Source organism: Entelurus aequoreus, linkage group LG07 (assembly GCF_033978785.1).
Source record: "Entelurus aequoreus isolate RoL-2023_Sb linkage group LG07, RoL_Eaeq_v1.1, whole genome shotgun sequence".
Classification (NCBI taxonomy): Eukaryota; Metazoa; Chordata; class Actinopteri; order Syngnathiformes; family Syngnathidae; genus Entelurus; species Entelurus aequoreus.
The window spans coordinates 40085988-40104173 of NC_084737.1; the positions used below are offsets into that span (position 1 = coordinate 40085988).

The following is an 18186-nucleotide window of genomic DNA, read 5'->3' on the forward strand; positions in this document are numbered from 1 at the left end:
AAAATGCCATGAGTCCTTGCAGCCAGAGAGGAAGAATCAGGTGGCGGCAGCGGGTGAAACACCACTGAGGCTGTCAATAAACCAAAATATATAAGTATTAGAAATAAACAAAATTAAAAAAAATTTTTGTTTTTTTGGCAGTGGGAGGAAGCCGGAGTACCCGGAGGGAACCCACGCAGTCACAGGGAGAACATGCAAACTCCACACAGAAAGATCCCGAGCCCGGGATTGAACTCAGGACCACTCAGGACTTTCGTATTGTGAGGCACATGCACTAACCCCTGTGCACCTGGGGATAGGTTGATTGGCAACACTAAATTGGCCCTAGTGTGTGAATGTGAGTGTGAATGTTGTCTGTTTATCTGTGTTGGCCCTGCGATGAGGTGGCAACTTGTCCAGGGTGTACCCCGCCTTCCGCCCGAATGTAGCTGAGATAGGCTCCAGCACCCCCCGTGACCCCAAAAGGTTACAAGCGGTAGAAAATTGATGGATGGATGGATGAAAAAAAATATGAGTTTAAGAAATGAAAAAAAAAATTGATAACTCTTAAGTATGAACATTTATTAGAGTATAAGACTTTGGTAGTCTATTATTGATACTCAGTTTCTTCTGTTTGGTCGATGGGGACACATCCATGCAGGCAAAGAACAATACAAAACAAAGCAATACAAGGACCTTTTTAAGGCCTGCAACCTGGTTGCTAATTAAAGCTTTGTGTGAAGGCAATAGGCATGTCTGACAGGTTCTTCAGTTCTTCTAAGGGGGGTTTCATAGTTAGTTTCATAGCAAAAACAATGGAATTTGAACCACATAAACTATATCCATGTTAACTGTTTTGCAAATAAATCGGGTAAACATGTTGGGGCGGCATGGCGTGGTGGGTAGAGCAGCCGTGCCAGAACCCGGAGGGTTGCAGGTTTGCTCCCCACCTCTTGCAATCAAAATAATTGCCGTTGTGTCCTTGGGCAGTGGACAGTCGCCCCCAGTCCCACTGGTGAATGAATGATGGGTGGTGGTTGGGCCATAGGTGAGAATTGGCAGCCATGCTTCCATCAGTCTACCCCAGGGCAGCTGTGGCTACAGGTGTGAATGAATGATGGGTTCTCACTTTTCTGTGAAGTGCTTTGAGTGTCAATCTAATCCATTATTATTATTATTAATAAAATGAGAAAGCGTTGACACATTTGCAAGAGGTATCTTTTGCTCTACTGAGTTAGTAATGATTCAGACTGAGTGAATCATACTTTATTTAAGCACGACAAAGCAGTTGAGGAAAACTTGTGCTGGTTCATTATCTTCTGTACGCCGACGTGTTATGTTGCTTTCAGAGTTCCTACTAGACCGGTGTTAATTTTGTCTGCCTGGTATACCATAAAATGACTTCTTGCTAGCATGTTGCCTACCGTCTCTGCATCTTGGGGTCACAGAATGTGCCACATGATCAGCTGCATACCCAGAAATGTATGTGATTGCTGTCCTACTCCAATTTTGTAATGTCTGTAATTTAGATAGCTGAGCTTGGACAAAAACAAAAAAGTTTTTTCTTACTAGTGCACAAAATATGTTTGTAATGTGCATTTTTTTTTTTTTTCTAAGACCTTCCCACATGACCACTGTGGATTTACATGACATTTACCTGTGCTCTTCAATAAGGAAAAGACCTGGCAGACCGACTCACTGTCACTCCTCGTCTCATTAAAACTCATCTGCCAGTCCAACTTCTCCCAGAGACATTTTGGGAGAACAACTGTCGGGTAAAAGCGTACGCTCACCACAGAAAGTCTGAATTTAGCTGTTTCATGCAGAGAGTCGCAATTCTAGATCTTTTTTTTTTGTGCAGGCAGTCTACGTGGCTCGTAACCCAAAGGATGTCGCCGTGTCCCACTTCCACTTTAGCCGCATGAACAGCATCCACCCTGCCCCAGGAGACTGGGATGGCTTTCTACAAAGATTCATGGAGGGAAAGAGTGAGGTTAAAGTGTGAGGTTATTGTCTTCTCATTTAATATACCTGACTGCATTTTTCTGTGTCTTCAGTGGTTTATGGACCCTGGCATGAGCATGTGGTCGGCTGGTGGGAGAAAAAACAAACATATCCAAAGCTTCATTATATGTTCTATGAAGATCTAAGTGAGGTGAGGTATTCTGGTACCTGTTTTAACACACTCTTTGGAGTGTGGTTAAAGGGAATAAAGTATTTATAGCACTTCACTTTTTGCACATTTGGTTATGTTACAGCCTTATTGTGCTGAAAACAAAGTTTTGTTGTACTTGTGCAATGACAATAAAAACCTACCTTCCTACCTACCTACCTACCTACCTACCTTATTCCAAAATGGAATACAACATTTTACATACAATACCCCACAATGTCAGCGTGAAAAGTTTTTAATGTTTTTATTTTAGCTAATGTATTAAAAATTAAAAACAAACAAAAACACCTGCACTAACTATTCACAGCTATTGCTCAATACTTGGTTGACGCACCTTTGGCAGCAATTACAGCCTAAGGTATTTTTTAATATGATGCCACAAGCTTGGCACACCTATCTTTGGGCAATGCTCATTCATCTTTGCAGCACCTCTCAAGCTCCATCAGGTTGGATGGGAATCGTTGGTGGTTTTCATCCAGGATGTCTCTGTACATTGCTGCATTTACCCTAGTCTAGTCAGGGAGGAGACCACGAACCTGATGGTCACTCTGTGAGAGCTACAGCATTCCTCTGAGGCAAAAGGAAAACCTTCCAGAAGGACAACGATCTCTGCAGCGAACCACCAATCAGGCCTGTACGGTATAGTGACCAAACAGAAGCAATTTCTTTGTAAAGTTTGCCAAAATGCACCTGATAGACTCTCAGACCATGAGAAACCAAATTCTCTGGTCTGATGAGACAAAGATTGAACTTTTTGGCGTGAATGCCACGCGTAATGTTTGGAAGAAACCAAAAAAAAAAAAAAAACTCCAGGCCAATACCATTCCTACAGTAAAGCATGGGGGAGTTTTTCAGCAGCAGGAACTGTGAGACTAGTCAGGATAGAGGGAAAGATAATGCAGCAATGGACAGACACAACCTGGATTAAAAAAAATCTGCTTCCCATCTAAATTGATGGAGCTTGAGATGTGCTGGAAAGAGGAATGGGCAAAACTGGCAAAGATAGGTGTGCCAAGCTTGTGGCATGGTACACAAAAATACTTGAGGCTGTAATTGCTGCCAAAGATGCATCAACAAAGTATTGAGCAAAGGCTGTGAATACTTATGTACATGTGATTTTTTTTCAGGTTTTTATTTTTAGTAAATTTGCACAAATAAATTAAAAAATTACTTTTTACATTGTCGGTATTGTGTGTGTTGAAATTTGAGGACAAACATTTATTTATTCCATTTTGGAATAAAGTTGTAACATAACAAAATGTGGAAAAAAGTGAATATATATATATATATATATATATATATATATATATATATATATATATATATATATATATATATATATATATATATATATATATATATATATATATATATATATATATATTTTAAATTGTTTCTAAGTTTCTAAATTAAGCACCCAAATGTTGAGGTACTCACCAAAATGTGAACTATTTTACAGGTAGGAATTGCATTCGGTCCGCCACTTAATTGGCCATTTAAATGAAATAAAATGTAGTTCATATTGAAAGCAATAATCCATTTGTGTATATGCAGTATTAATGAATGACAAACTCTGTGTGACTTTTTCAGTGCAAAGGCTGCACAATTTATAGATGATATATTATGCATAATTAGGGGTATATTATATAGGTGAGAGATCTACATTAATGTATCCCATTGGGCTTATTATGAACTCCAAGGTAATTGACTGTATAGTTTCCAGTTTAATTGTATTTAATAAATGTAAGGGTCCAGAGGCAGAACCTTCAAGGGTAATCATTACTTCATTAATGATCAAAAGAACTAGAAGTGAGTACATTTAATTGTGTAATCTTTTGTATTTACAACAGCCTTGTGCTTGTTGATGTTTTTCACCTTTAGCTAAAAATGCCATCTCCTACAAGCTTTGATCCAACAAATGCATTTAATTCGCATAGTTTGCAATGAGTTTTGGAAATGGGATGAGTTTTGCTACTTCTGCGGATATCATATATCTGCATTAAAAGTGCCCCATGCACACCTAAGAGTCATTTCACAACTACAATCGGTCTCATTGCTCACACCTGATTGTTTGTGGGACAATATGGCAACTTGGTAGCAGTAGGATGGCACTGTGAAAACAGGACGATTGAGAGGCCGTAAGCATCCATTGACCATCCATAAAACAGTTGACCTCTTTTCTGAATGTGTTCTGTCAAATGAACGGAAAATATATATATGTGCACAGAACGTGGGACAAGAGATCGACAAACTGTGCAGTTTCATCGGCTTGTCTCTCTCAGCCGAGGAGAAGGAGGCCATCGTGACTGCTGTGAAATTTGACAATATGAAAAATAACAAACTGACCAACTTTACCAATGCTCCCTTGATGAATCTGAAGGTGTCTCCTTTCATGAGAAAAGGTACAGAATATGCCCAAAATGACTGCAAATTTGACATTTAAATGTGATCTGAAATATCCCTCTGCCTTTAGGGAAAGTTGGTGACTGGAAGAATCATTTCACCGTGGCCCAGAACGAGCAGTGTGATGAATACTACAACCAGAAAATTAGAGATCCGGCGCTGCAATTCCGCACCCACGTTTAGAGCTTAAACTTCTGTAGTGGTCTCTTTTTGTCTATTGGCTGGTGGATTCCAATTAAAATATAAGCTCATTTTTACGGGAAATACTTTTTTTTTCTTTTTCAAAGATTTCCTTTGCTGCCATCTTCTCTGTTTAGAAATACTTCAGCTGAAATAGACCAAAATAAGTAGTGTAGTTTTTCTCAAATAGGGGGTCGCGAGCAGCTGAAGAGGTTTTCATTATTTGTGTCTAAACGCTAGTATTCATGTTATAAAGATACACACGCCTGCAGCCTAATCTAAAAAATAGGCTCCCTGTTTTACCAAGTACAAGTAAAAGTTTATAGGAACACATGTAGACAGAGCTAATAGAGGCAAAGAGATGAAGAAGTTTGTGACAGGAATGAAAAGAAGAAAGAAACTAAGGAATTGTTATCAAGTTCTCAATAGAATTTAAATTCAGAGGGGTACATTTCTGTCCTCCAGGGGGGTCATAACAGAAAATAATTAATACTTTAATATTAGCTAACTGTTGGGGTACTTTTTACCTTTTAGGACTAATTGTCCTAAAAGGTGACGTTGGCACGTTGTGTAAATCGTAAATAAAAACAAAATACAATGATTTGCAAATCCTTTTCAACCTATATTCAATTGAACACACTGCACAGACAAGGTACTTAACGTTCAAACTGGTAAACTTTGTTATTTTTTGCAAATTTGGAATATTTGGAATTTGATGCCTGCAACATGTTTCAAAAAGGCTGGCACAAGTGGCAAAAAAGACTGAGAAAGTTGAGGAATGCTCATCAAACTTACAAACCCCGTTTCCATATGAGTTGGGAAATTGTGTTAGATGTAAATATAAACGGAATACAATGATTTGCAAATCATTTTCAACCCATATTCAGTTGAATATGCTACAAAGACAACATATTTGATGTTCAAACTGATAAACATTTTTTTTTTGTGCAAATAATCATTAACTTTAGAATTAAATGCCAGCAGCACGTGACAAAGAAGTTGGGAAAGGTGGAAATAAATACTGATAAAGTTGAGGAATGCTCATCAAACACTTATTTGGAACATCCCACAGGTGTGCAGGCTAATTGGGAACAGGTGGGTGCCATGATTGGGTATAAAAACAGCTTCCCAAAAAATGCTCAGTCTTTCACAAGTAAGGATGGGGCGAGGTACACCCCTTTGTCCACAACTGCGTGAGCAAATAGTCAAACAGTTTAAGAACAACGTTTCTCAAAGTGCAATTGCAAGAAATGTAGGGATTTCAACATCTACGGTCCATAATATCATCAAAAGGTTCAGAGAATCTGGAGAAATCACTCCACGTAAGCGGCATGGCCGGAAACCAACATTGAATGACCGTGACCTTCGATCCCTCCGACGGCACTGTATCAAAAACCGACATCAATCTCTAAAGGATATCACCACATGGGCTCAGGAACACTTCAGAAAACCACTGTCACTAAATACAGTTCGTCGCTACATCTGTAAAGCTCTACTATGCAAAGCGAAAGCCATTTATCAACAACATCCAGAAACGCCGCCGGCTTCTCTGGGCCCGAGATCATCTAAGATGGACTGATGCAAAGTGGAAAAGTGTTCTGTGGTCTGACGAGTCCACATTTCAAATTGTTTTTGGAAATATTCGACATTGTGTCATCCGGACCAAAGGGGAAGCGAACCATCCAGACTGTTATCGACGCAAAGTTGAAAAGCCAGCATCTGTGATGGTATGGGGGTGTATTAGTGCCCAAGGCATGGGTAACTTACACATCTGTGAAGGCACCATTAATGCTGAAAGGTACATACAGGTTTTGGAACAACATATGCTGCCATCTAAGCGCCGTCTTTTTCATGGACGCCCCTGCTTATTTCAGCAAGACAATGCCAAGCCACATTCAGCACGTGTTACAACAGCGTGGCTTCGTAAAAAAAGAGTGTGGGTACTTTCCTGGCCCGCCTGCAGTTCAGACCTGTCTCCCATCGAAAATGTGTGGCGCATTATGAAGCATAAAATACGACAGCGGAGACCCCGGGCTGTTGAACGACTGAAGCTCTACACAAAACAAGAATTGGAAAGAATTCCACTTTCAAAGCTTCAAAAATTAATTTCCTCAGTTCCCAATCGTTTATTGTGTGTAGTTAAAAGAAAAGGTGATGTAACACAATGGTGAACATGCCCTTTCCCAACTACTTTGGCACGTGTTGCAGCCATGAAATTCTAAATTACGTTTGCAAAAAAAAAATAAAGTTTATGAGTTTGAACATCAAATATCTTGTCTTTGTAGTGCATTCAATTGAATATGGGTTGAAAAGGATTTGCAAATCATTGTATTCCATTTATATTTACATCTAACACAATTTCCCAACTCATATGGAAACGGGGTTTGTATTTGGAACATGCCACAGGTGAACAGGCAAATTGGGAACAGGTGGGTGCCATGATTGGGTATAAAAGCAGCTTCCATGAAATGCTCAGTCATTCACAAACAAGGATGGGGCGAGGGTCACCACTTTGTCAACAAATGCGTGAGCAAACTGTCGAACAGTTTAAAGGCCTACTGAAATGAAAAGTTCTTATTTAAACGGGGATAGCAGGTCCATTCTATGTGTCATACTTGATCATTTCGCGATATTGCCATATTTTTGCTGAAAGGATTTAGTAGAGAACATCGACGATAAAGTTCGCAACTTTTGGCCGCTGATAAAAAAAGCCTTGTCTGTACCGGAAGTAGCGTGACGTCACAGGTTGAAAGGCTCCTCACATTTCCCCATTGTTTACACCAGCAGCGAGAGCGATTCGGACCAAGAAAGCGACGATTACCCCATTAATTTGAGCCAGGATGAAACATTTGTGGATGAGGAACGTGAGAGTGAAGGACTAGAGTGCAGTGCAGGACATATCTTTTTTCGCTCTGACCGTAACTTAGGTACAAGGGCTCAATGTATTCCACATTTTCTCCTTTTTCTATTGTGGATCACGGATTTGTATTTTAAACCACCTCGAATACTATATCCTCTTGAAAATGAGAGTCGAGAACGCGAAATGGACATTCACGGTGACTTTTATCTCCACGACAATACATCGGCGAAGCACTTTAGCTACGGAGCTAACGTGATAGCATCAGGCTTAACTGCAGATAGAAACAAAATAAATAAATAAATCCCTGACTGGAAGGACAGACAGAAAATCAACAATACTATTAAACCATGGACATGTAAATACAAGGTTAATGCTTTCCGGCCTGGCGAAGCTTAACAATGCTGTTGCTAACGACGCCATTGAAGCTAACTTAGCTACGGGACCTCACAGAGCTATGCTAAAAACATTAGCTATCCACCTACACCAGCCCTCATCTGCTCATCAACACCCGTGCTCACCTGCGTTCCAGCGATCGACGGAGCGACGAAGGACTTCACTCGATCATCGATGCGGTCGGCGGCTAGCGTTGGATAGCGCGTCTGCTATCCAAGTCAAAGTCCTCCTGGTTGTGTTGCTGCAGCCAGCCGCTAATACACCGATCCCACCTACAGCTTTCTTCTTTGCTGTCTTCATTGTTCATTAAACAAATTGCAAAAGATTCACCAACACAGATGTCCAGAATACTGTGGAATTTTGCGATGAAAACAGAGCTTTTTGTATTTGATACAATGGTGTCCGAATACTTCCGTTTCAACCATTGACGTCACGCGCATACGTCATCATACATAGACGTTTTCAACCGGAAGTTTCGCGGGAAATTTAAAATTGCACTTTATAAGTTAACCCGGCCGTATTGGCATGTGTTGCAATGTTAAGATTTCATCATTGATATATAAACTATCAGACTGCGTGGTCGGTAGTAGTGGGTTTCAGTAGGCCTTTAAGAACAATATTTCTCAACGAGCTATTGCCAGGAATTTAGGAATTTCACCATCTACGGTCCGTAATATCATCAAAAGGTTCAGAAAATCTGGAGAAATCGCTGCACGTAAGAGGCAAGGCCCGTGACCTTCGATCCCTCAGGCGGTACTTCATCAAAAAGCGACATCAGTGTGTAAAGGATATCACCACATGGGCTCAGGAACACTTCAGAAAACCACTGTCAGTAATTACAGTTTGTCGCTACATCAAGTTAAAACTCTACTATGCAAAGCGAAAGCCATTTATCAACAACACCCACAAACGCCGCCGGCTTTACTGGGCCCGAGCTCATCTAAGATGAACTGATGCAAAGTGGAAAAGAGTTCTGTGGTCTGACAAATCCACATTTCAAATTGTTTTTGGAAACTGTGGACGTTGTGTCCTTGGAACCAAAGAGGAAAAGAACCATCCGGATTTTTATAGGCGCAAAGTTCAAAAGCCAGCATGTGTGATGGTATGGGGGTGTATTAGTGCCCTAGACATGGGTAATTTACACATCTGTGAAGGCGCCATTAATGCTGAAAGGTACATACAGGTTTTAGAGCAACATATGTTGCCATCCAAGCAACGTTACCATGGACGCCCCTGCTTATTTCAGCAAGACAATGCCAAGCCACGTGTTACAACAGCGTGGCTTCATAGTAAAAGAGTGGGGGTACCAGACTGGCCTGCCTGTATTCCAGACCTGTCCCCCATTGAAAATGTGTGGCGCATTATGAAGCCTAAAATACCACAACGGAGACAACTTCAGCCTTACATCAAGCAAGAATGGGAAAGAATTCCACCTGAAAAACTTCAAAAATTGGTCTCCTCAGTTCCCAAACGTTTACTGAGTATTGTTAAAAGGAAAGGCCATGTAACACAGTGGTAAAAATGCCCCTGTGCTAACTTTTTTGCAATGTGCAGCTGCCATTAAATTCTAAGTTAATGATTTGCAAAAAAAAAAAGAAAGAAGTTTCTTAGTTTAAACATTAAATATTTTGTCTTTGCAATTTATTCAATTGAATATAAGTTGAAAATGATTTGCAAATCATTGTATTCTGTTTTTATTTATGATTTAAACAACATGCCAACTACACTGGTTTTGGGTTTTGTACTTGTCGATGTTGTCTTATTTATCCAAACATCAACATGCTGAAGGGACTAAAGATGGAATTTAGCCGTTGGCTATAATCTTGCATATTTACATGTATATGTAAAAAAAAACCCCTCCAAACTCTGAGAAGTACTGATCAAGAGTAACCTGAAATCACTAAGTAACATACGACATAGTTAACACAAACTGCGATCATTTCATGTTTATTTGAATCCAGACATACATTGCAGTAAAATGAAGGAAACAAATGCTCAATGAGCCAAATACTGAATTTCCGCACAGTGACTACACACTAGGCTGGACACATGGAGTGCGTTTCTATGGCACATATTCTTTGCTGAAGGGGCACCACTAACACACTTGGAGGTCCCACTCTAGTCAGGACGAAATATGAGTAACAGCAAAAAGCAAGACAACAAAGTATTACAGTTTGATTGGAATGTAGACCACAACACAAGGCCATTAAGCTGAAAATACCACAAATAACAATCCAAGCATCACTCCAAAGGTCATCAAAAGAACTGTAGGTCATTGGTTTGGGTTTTATGATACATGAGACATATTCAATATGGTTTTTAACCAGTGAAAGGAAAAAAATCACTACTTGAAATAATTACTGAAAAAACAATATTCCAATTAACACATACAAGCTAATGCTATATGCTGTCAGTTTAAGGATAACGTTTGTAATTTGATGTAATCGCAATACCTGCATCAATATTTTATTCCTCACTTGTCCTTGCCTGAATAAACTAACAAAACCACGACACGACACTCTGCCAACAAAAGGAACACTTTCGATTGTCTTTCACATTGACAAATATGACAGTTTCGAATATACCTTTATTTAACATAAAAATACCAGTATTTACATAATTCCTACATATTTTTGAAAGATACTTTTCTTTTTAGTAAAATACTTCATTCTAGTGCTTCAATGTAAAGTTAAGTGTTGCATTAGTGAGTCCATGGCGAATCAGTCTTTGGCTGTAAATACACACACACACACACACACACATAAATATATTTGTTTTTACCAAAGCAGTCATGGATTCTATAATTCCACTAGGGCCGCATGTATAATCAGTACTACTAATTAACTCCTGATAAATGCAGTCATGGGCATTGTATCATTGTGATATAATATATGGAAGAAAATAGTTTTACATGACATCCACTAAGGCGGATAATCACCTACAGGCAAGAACATGTTATGTAAGTTATGGCGTCTGCATCGCTGGCTATTGTTTACTTCCTCAATATGTTATCAGTCCCAAAGCCGAGAGGACAGCATATTAGCTTGGAAATTGTTGTCGAGCCACCATGTCCTTAGACACTGTAAAGATGAGCTTATATAACCATTACAATACCAAAGAACAAACCAAAACCATGTATGGCACATATATTTACATTACACAAAAGCTCAATCGAAATGAAATTCCCAGGACAATGAACAAAAGTAAACAAAAGCACTTATTGATATGTACATGAAGAAACAATAATGATGGGACCTAGAGGAGCACAATTTTGCCTTCAAATGTGATAATTCTGATGTCAAGGATTGTTCCTATAAGCAGCAATTTCTTGATGTAAATCTATTTACTCGTATTCGAGTAGAGTACACTGTATATTTTCAAACCTCGTAAACAAGGCAAATAAGAGGATTTTTTTAGTCCATCACCAAGTGATACATTTCTTTGTTCATACTGAAGTTAATTTAGAATTACAGTAGTACCTCAATTTACAAGTATTTTGAGATGAAAGGTGTCTCTGAGCTTTTTGTTATACTTTAGGTTGCCAGCATAATTTGAGATACGAGCCTCTCCACTGCCGTGGTTGAAGTAGCATTTGTCCACAGATTCTGCCCTCCAACCACCGGAATTGGGAAAGTCTGTGTAAAGGAGAAGAAGCGGAAGGCCGAATCAGAGAAACTAACCACTAAAAACTGTCCTACCGGTTAGCCGACCCGGGGAGTCAGTGTGTCAGCCTACGTCACAACAACCGCAGCTAGCCTCTGCGGCCATAAGCTGCGAAAGGTTATTCACGAAAATATGGATAAGATCCCGATGCTGTGTTTGACATGTTTTAGTTTGTTCAGTTTAGACCTGAATCAACAAATTGGACTATTGAAAATTACCTTTATTGGTACACAGACACAACTTGCTGTCAACACTGACCTCTGGTCCGTCACACGGTGAGAGCGTCCGTGTGCAACATAACCAGCAATAACAATTCATATTGTTACCCAACAGAGAAGCAGCTCTTAAGAGACACCAAGAGACCCAAACAAGTCTGCTCCCAAATGTAAATGTTGAACAATACTGTTACTAATATAGTTGTTAGTAGGTACACGCTATTGTATTGTTTCTCCAACAATATTTCCTATTTATAATTTTTATTTTTAAAAGGCATGTTACATTTGTCTGTTACATGTTTCGGGAGGGCCAAGCAGGATTAAAGGGATTAAATTAATTTCAAAAGGCGCAACTGATTTGAGATACAAGTGCTTTGAGTTACAAACTCCGTCGTGGAACCTATTGAGATTGTAAGCTGAAGTGCCATTGTCGTTTGATATCTGCTTCATAGCTTCAGTTTTTGGTAGGAACAGAATCTGTTCATAAGTCAATAATTTCACTGCTCACACTAGCAGAGTCGTCGTGTCGGCTGACCTCAAGGTAACTGTGTGAACCCACGGGCTTCGCAGACCTTCCCCGCCTCCGGTCAGAGTCTGGTGTAATGAAGGGCCGTGTGTCATCCACTCCATCCTCCCCCAGATGTCCTGTTGATGTTCTTGAGGGATGAAGTGACACGGGGCAGGACACTGATGAGGGCACATTCCCCACCTCGTTCCCGGCCCACCTGTGACCCTGGTAGGAGGGTGTAGGTGGCGCAGTCACCTGCCTGCTGGGCACACTGCTGAGAATGCTGCCGCCCAAAGGCATCGAGGACTCTGTAGGAGCCTCACTGCTTTCAGAAAATTGAGGGTCACTGTTCCTGCGCAGCCAAGGCCCCGGACTGTCCCCTGATCCAGGGGAGGGGGATTGTAAAGTTAGGTTTAAAGGATGAAACAGGCTACCACCTTCAAGCAGGTGTTCTCTGTGCAGAGCCTCATCGATACTGCGGGTGAGGTTAATGGGAGAAGGGGGCCGTAGATCAAACTCACACATTGAAAGGGATGTGTCCCTATCTTGATCCAGACTTCCACTTCCTGAGCGATGTCGAGGCACGTCCATTGCCTGCAGTCTCAGCAAGGAGCCTGCGGAACCATCAGATATGGCACGTTCTGCAGAGTGGCCCCTGTGGTTGCGTGCCCGGTTGCTGTCTTTGATGCACTGTGGCTGGGCAATTGTTTGCTCATGATTCTGGTTCCTGATTAGACTCTTTGTGATGTCAGTTCCAGGACGTTCGTGGCCAGCCCAGTTGTTAGGAACCTCTGCTGTACTTGCTCCTCCAATACCGTTACTATCAGACTTTCTGCAAGGCTTACCCGTGAGACTTTGGACTATCTTGAACCAGCATGTGTGTCTATGAGAAGAGCCTCCAGAATGGCCAGGTGACGGCATCTCTCCTGTTGTTCTTTTATCTCCTGCTCCACCTTCTTCTCTTGGCTGGCAACATTGAGGCCTCCAAAAGACCCATGAAGCCAAGAGTAGGAGGGATAATCCCCAGGCCAGCTCCAACAGTCTGGCCCAGAAATGAACCAGCCACCAACCCCAGTTGAAACTCATCCAGTCTCCTAGCAGTCCATAGAGCCAGAGGGTGGCATGAACATGTAGCCCACAGCACAGAGCCCCTAAAACTGCACAAACTGCCAGTACTTTTCCCAGAATCACCCCTTTGCTCCTGCTTCCTGACCAAGCCTTTCTGTTGGCCTCTTCAGTTATTCCAGGGTGAGGTATGGGAGGACATCGTATACGAGGAAACACATAAAAGAGGAATCCGAAACACAGACCCAGACCCCAGCACAGGGACAGAACTTGCAGGGTAACAGGCACCACAGGGGACAGCGCTGGGGAAAGCAGATCTGCTGCCAGCAGCAGAGTGCACTGCAGCACAGCCAACACAGCCACCAGGGGGGGACGCTCTAATGTTGCAGGTAAAGCTCTTACTCCAGCCACCTTCAAGGCCAGTAGGGCCAGGGTAGCTTGTGTCCACACTAGCAAGTGTAGTGGCAAATTGTAAATGGCCGCAACTGCAGAGCGAGGAAGGATTTTCTGTGTCCCGTAGGGATCAATAAGAAAGAGGGATGCTCTCAATCCTCCAACGAGAAACAAAAATGCATTGGCGAGAGCAAGAGCCCCCCGATGAGGACAATTTGAGCCAGGTGACAAGATGAGTCCAAGTGCAGATCCGCCAAACAAAAGCAGGAAAAGGCTTGCTGATCCATAGACATGAAGGGCCCAAGCAAAAGCCAGAGTCCTGCTCAGGTCACCCCAGTAGATAAGGCTGCCATTTGGGGAGAGTTCGTTGCTGGCAGAAGTGGACGGGTTAAACGTGGAGTGAGGCACTTGCTGAGGATGACCCAGCAAAATGGAGCGGTTCTTCATATCAATGCGGTAAGTTGGGGCCAAGATTGTTTGGGTAACTGGTGCCACTGTTGTTGTCAGGACCGACGAGTTCACTGGGGATGAGAAGAAAAGAGTCTTGATTTTATTATTCTAATATAATGCAATAAATAAAAAAAGTAAATATGTTAATTCATAACATTATTACATTGGAATTCATTATACATACAAAGGCAATCTTGAATCAAAAGCATTGCATCACAATAACCATGTACAGTATATGTGGTGTTCACACCACTAGAGGGGTGCAGTTCACCATTATAATAATGACCTAGAACCATCTGGCCCAATCAAGTCACTCTTGTGTTGCTAATCAGTTCTGCATCTCATCACTAACGATATAAATAGGATTTCTACAGAGGAAGAAAATTAACCATACTAATGAAACCTCTAATCTGACTAAATCATTGTCGTACAGTAAGCATTATGATGTAAACAGAAGAACAGTACATCCTAAACAAAGCCACCAGTTCATAAAACAAATGTGAGCCATTGTATGGATGGTAAAGAAAATGTCTTTCTATGGTACAGGCTAGATGATATAATCATAATGATGCTCAAAAATTCATCAAATGTTGCGCATATAATCTTTGGGGAGGGAGTAAGTATAATGTTAATTCTATTTGTAGAGACCACACAGTATTTCATTGCACCTGCACTATGTAAGAACACTGGAACCTTTTACAGGATTGCTGTACTGTATATACAGTAGTATTGATTATCACTGCTTAATCTGTCATGATGATTCTGGTCGCTTTTGTCGAGGGATATACTGCTGGGTTTCCCCTCCATGTAATTAATGGTGGCGGCCCGCCACGGCAAAATAAAAGCCTTCACATGTTAAAAATTATGGTAATTAACGTGAAAACAAATTTAGCTAATATATTGTATGAATGGATATATAGAGCCTATTATTTCGCACTATTGACTAGTGATGCACTGAAAATTCGGCCACCGAAAATAGAATGATCACTGAAACAGCACTGCCGAAACAGAGTATTGTGACGATGTAAGGAACACACACCTGATTTTATGGAGCGGAGGCAGCATGTCTGCCACCTGCAATGTGGCAGTACTTTAATGTATCCTAAATATACCTGCAGACAGCGATCTACAAAATGTGCAATGTGCAGATTATAAGAAGATAGTGGCGCTCTTTTAAGGGCAAAAAGTGCAGCTAGGACAGTAGCGCGAAGGAAGTGTGACGTCAGGCTTGCTGCAGTGCAAAGCAAGAGTGAAGTCAGGCTCCCTGCATCTCTCGCTGTTTGGAGTGACTGAAATAAAGAGTCTCTAAACATGAGTACAGTCTCCAATAGCACTACAACAAGATGCTAGATTTGTTGCTAGTCTTTTTTAATATAGAAAGTCACTAAAAGGACTGAGGTCATCTCTAGAAACTAAAAATTATTAACAAAGCAGCAACAATTTAAAATTAAGCAAAACAATATAATACAACAAAATATATGTTTGTTAATAATTAATAATAACACATTTATTTTAAAATTTATGTATAACATTTTTTAGATTTTTTTTAGAAATATTGGCATGATGGCGTCATATAGACCACGGCCCCACCACGCCACCTAGCCACGTCTCTATCGCCACAAGTATGTTGATAATCCAGGGGAAAACCCTGTACTGTACTTTAGAGCAGTCAGTGTACAGCTTGTATAGCAGTATAGATGTAGTATCCACTGAAAACGACGCTTAAGGTAATGTACTTTCATCCATCTATTGCAGACACATAGTGACAGGCAGAACCATTCTGTGGATGGCAGAAGGTTAAAAATAAACCTGTGTATCCATCTGTTGCCATTCGTACAACAGAATAAATCATGGAACGCTTTATAGTGTCCCATGATAAAATAAAATACAGTATGTGCAATGGCTCAGTAAAGGTTGGGAAACCCAAGTTCAAATAGCTAGCAACACAAGTGAGTATCAAGATAATGGTGTCTTTTTTACAGTCAAGGATGGGGGTAGTACCGTCAAGGTGTAGGACTGCATTACAGTACATCTATAATGTGTTCCAAGCTGTAAACTGAGGCCCTTATCAAGTAAAGGTCTGTGTGCATTAAAACAAGTGCAAATTTGACGTAAAGCTGATCCACTAAATTTGAGCACAGAGGATTGTGTCTCTTAAAACACCTGACCAGTGAGGAATCGAGGAGGCATTTGGACAAGATGCCTGAGCTTTCTCAACTGGCTCTTCCTGATGCGAAAGAGCAGAGGCCATACCTTAAAACTCCTCCCGGATTACTGAGATCCTCACCCATTCTCTTGAAGTGAGTCCAGCTACCTTTAAGAGGTAATTTATCTTTGTTGCTTGTACCCGCAATCTTGCTCTTTTGGTCACTACCCAAAGCTTGTAATCATTGGTGATGGTAAGAACGTAGATCAACAAGTTAACCGAGAGATTTGCCTTCTGGCCCAGCTCTCGCTTCACCACGATGGTCCAGTACAGTGACCGCTTCCCCGATTTGCCTGTCAATCTTGCACCCCTGCCTTACCTCACTTGTGAACAAGATCTCAAGATACTGCAACTTCTCCACCTGTGGCAAGACCTTACTCCTAACCTGAAGGGTGTAATCCACTGTTTTCTAGCTGAGAACTATGGCCTGAGATTCGGAGGTGCTGAGTCTCATCCCAGAAGCTTCACACTCAGCTATTAACCGCCCCAATGTACGCTGGAGGTCACAGCTTAATGTGGCAATCAGGACCACATCATCGGCAAATAGCAAAGACTTTGGATGCACCTTGATATTCTGTATATGTACATTTACAGTGAACAGGCTGGATTTACTGATGGCAATGCGAACCAGGCTCCTGCTCTGGTTGTACAAAGAACAGATAGAACGTAGAAGTATGAATCCAATACTCCCTGAAAACCCCACATAGGGCACTGTAATGGACATGGTCATATGCTTTTTCCAAGTCCATTAAGCACATGTACACCAGTTAGGCAAACTCCCATGCACCCTGCAGTACCCTTGCAAGGGTTTAGAGCTGGTCCAGTGTTCCACGACAAGGACAACAAATGTGTTTATCTCCTTATAGCTGAGGTTTGAACAACAGTTGTACCTATCTCTCCAGCATTAAGGAATAGACTTTCCCAGGGAAGTTGAGGAGTGTATTTCGACATACCTTTGAAAAAAACTAAAATTACAAAATATATGACGATGCAGACCTGTTTATTTAACTGAGTCACAAAACAATGCAAGTTCATTTTGAAATGTTATGTAACTTTACATGTATGACTGAGGCATGAGCTTTTAACTGCTGAACTGTTCAATCGTTCTCTTCAGTGGCACAATGAGAGACATTGTCAGATTTTTTTCATCACACCACCACTGTGGCAACTGTCTTAAAAGGATGTAACTTTCATATCGCAGCTGTCAAGTCTATCAATGATTTGGGTGTTCTGTCTTATATCTGGGTTAGGCTGGTGGGAGATGCTGCTATAACAGCTTGCTGTTTGAGGTAACGGGCCAGCATATCCAAAGTGCTGTACCATGGCGTTCTAACGTCCATGATTAACTTGTGTAATGGCAGTTGTAGCTGCTTCTGCTTGCACATTAACACAGCAGTCGTTGTTGAAGCCTGCTGAAAAAGCAGCCACAAGTCTAACCCGCTTGAATAAACGAGTGATACGGTGGAACAGGGTTTAGTGCATTTGCCTCACAATGGGTTCGATCACGGGCTCGGGATCTTTCTGTGTGGAGTTTGCATGTTCTCCCGTGACTGCCTGGGTTCCCTCCGGGTACTCCGGCTTCCTCCCACCTTGAAAGACATGCACCTGGGGATAGGTTGATTGGCAACACTAAATTGGTCCTAGTGTGTGAATGTTGTCTGTCTATCTATGTTGGCCCTACGATGAGGTGGCGACTTG

The 18186-nt window shown here is 41.3% G+C and overlaps 2 protein-coding genes across 2 annotated transcripts in view; one reads left to right on the forward strand and one right to left on the reverse strand.

The window, feature by feature from the left end:
• Positions 1-1043: 1043 nt before the first annotated feature.
• On the forward strand, positions 1044-4738 carry LOC133654369 (cytosolic sulfotransferase 1-like). The gene is made up of 6 exons (XM_062054690.1): positions 1044-1083; positions 1654-1754; positions 1841-1967; positions 2037-2134; positions 4380-4554; positions 4626-4738. The coding sequence occupies exons 1-6, from the start codon at positions 1044-1046 to the stop codon at positions 4736-4738; spliced, it is 654 nt and encodes a 217-aa protein (XP_061910674.1).
• Positions 4739-9926: 5188 nt separating this feature from the next.
• Positions 9927-18186, reverse strand: part of LOC133653854 (proline-rich transmembrane protein 3-like) — a 40275-nt gene continuing 32015 nt past the window's right edge. The window contains exon 4 of the mRNA XM_062053614.1: positions 9927-14353. Within this exon, the coding sequence (XP_061909598.1) occupies positions 12348-14353 (2006 nt within the window). The 3' untranslated portion in view covers positions 9927-12347. The remainder of the gene's footprint in view (positions 14354-18186) is intronic.

Bases quoted from the DNA above. Each gene is read 5' to 3' on its own strand.
- LOC133654369 (XM_062054690.1), top strand. From the start codon at position 1,044: ATGCTTCCATCAGTCTACCCCAGGGCAGCTGTGGCTACAG. The intron at 1,755-1,840 runs GTAAAAGCGTAC...TTTTTTGTGCAG, and splicing joins TTTGGGAGAACAACTGTCGG to GCAGTCTACGTGGCTCGTAA. The intron at 1,968-2,036 runs GTGAGGTTAAAG...CTGTGTCTTCAG, and splicing joins AAGATTCATGGAGGGAAAGA to TGGTTTATGGACCCTGGCAT.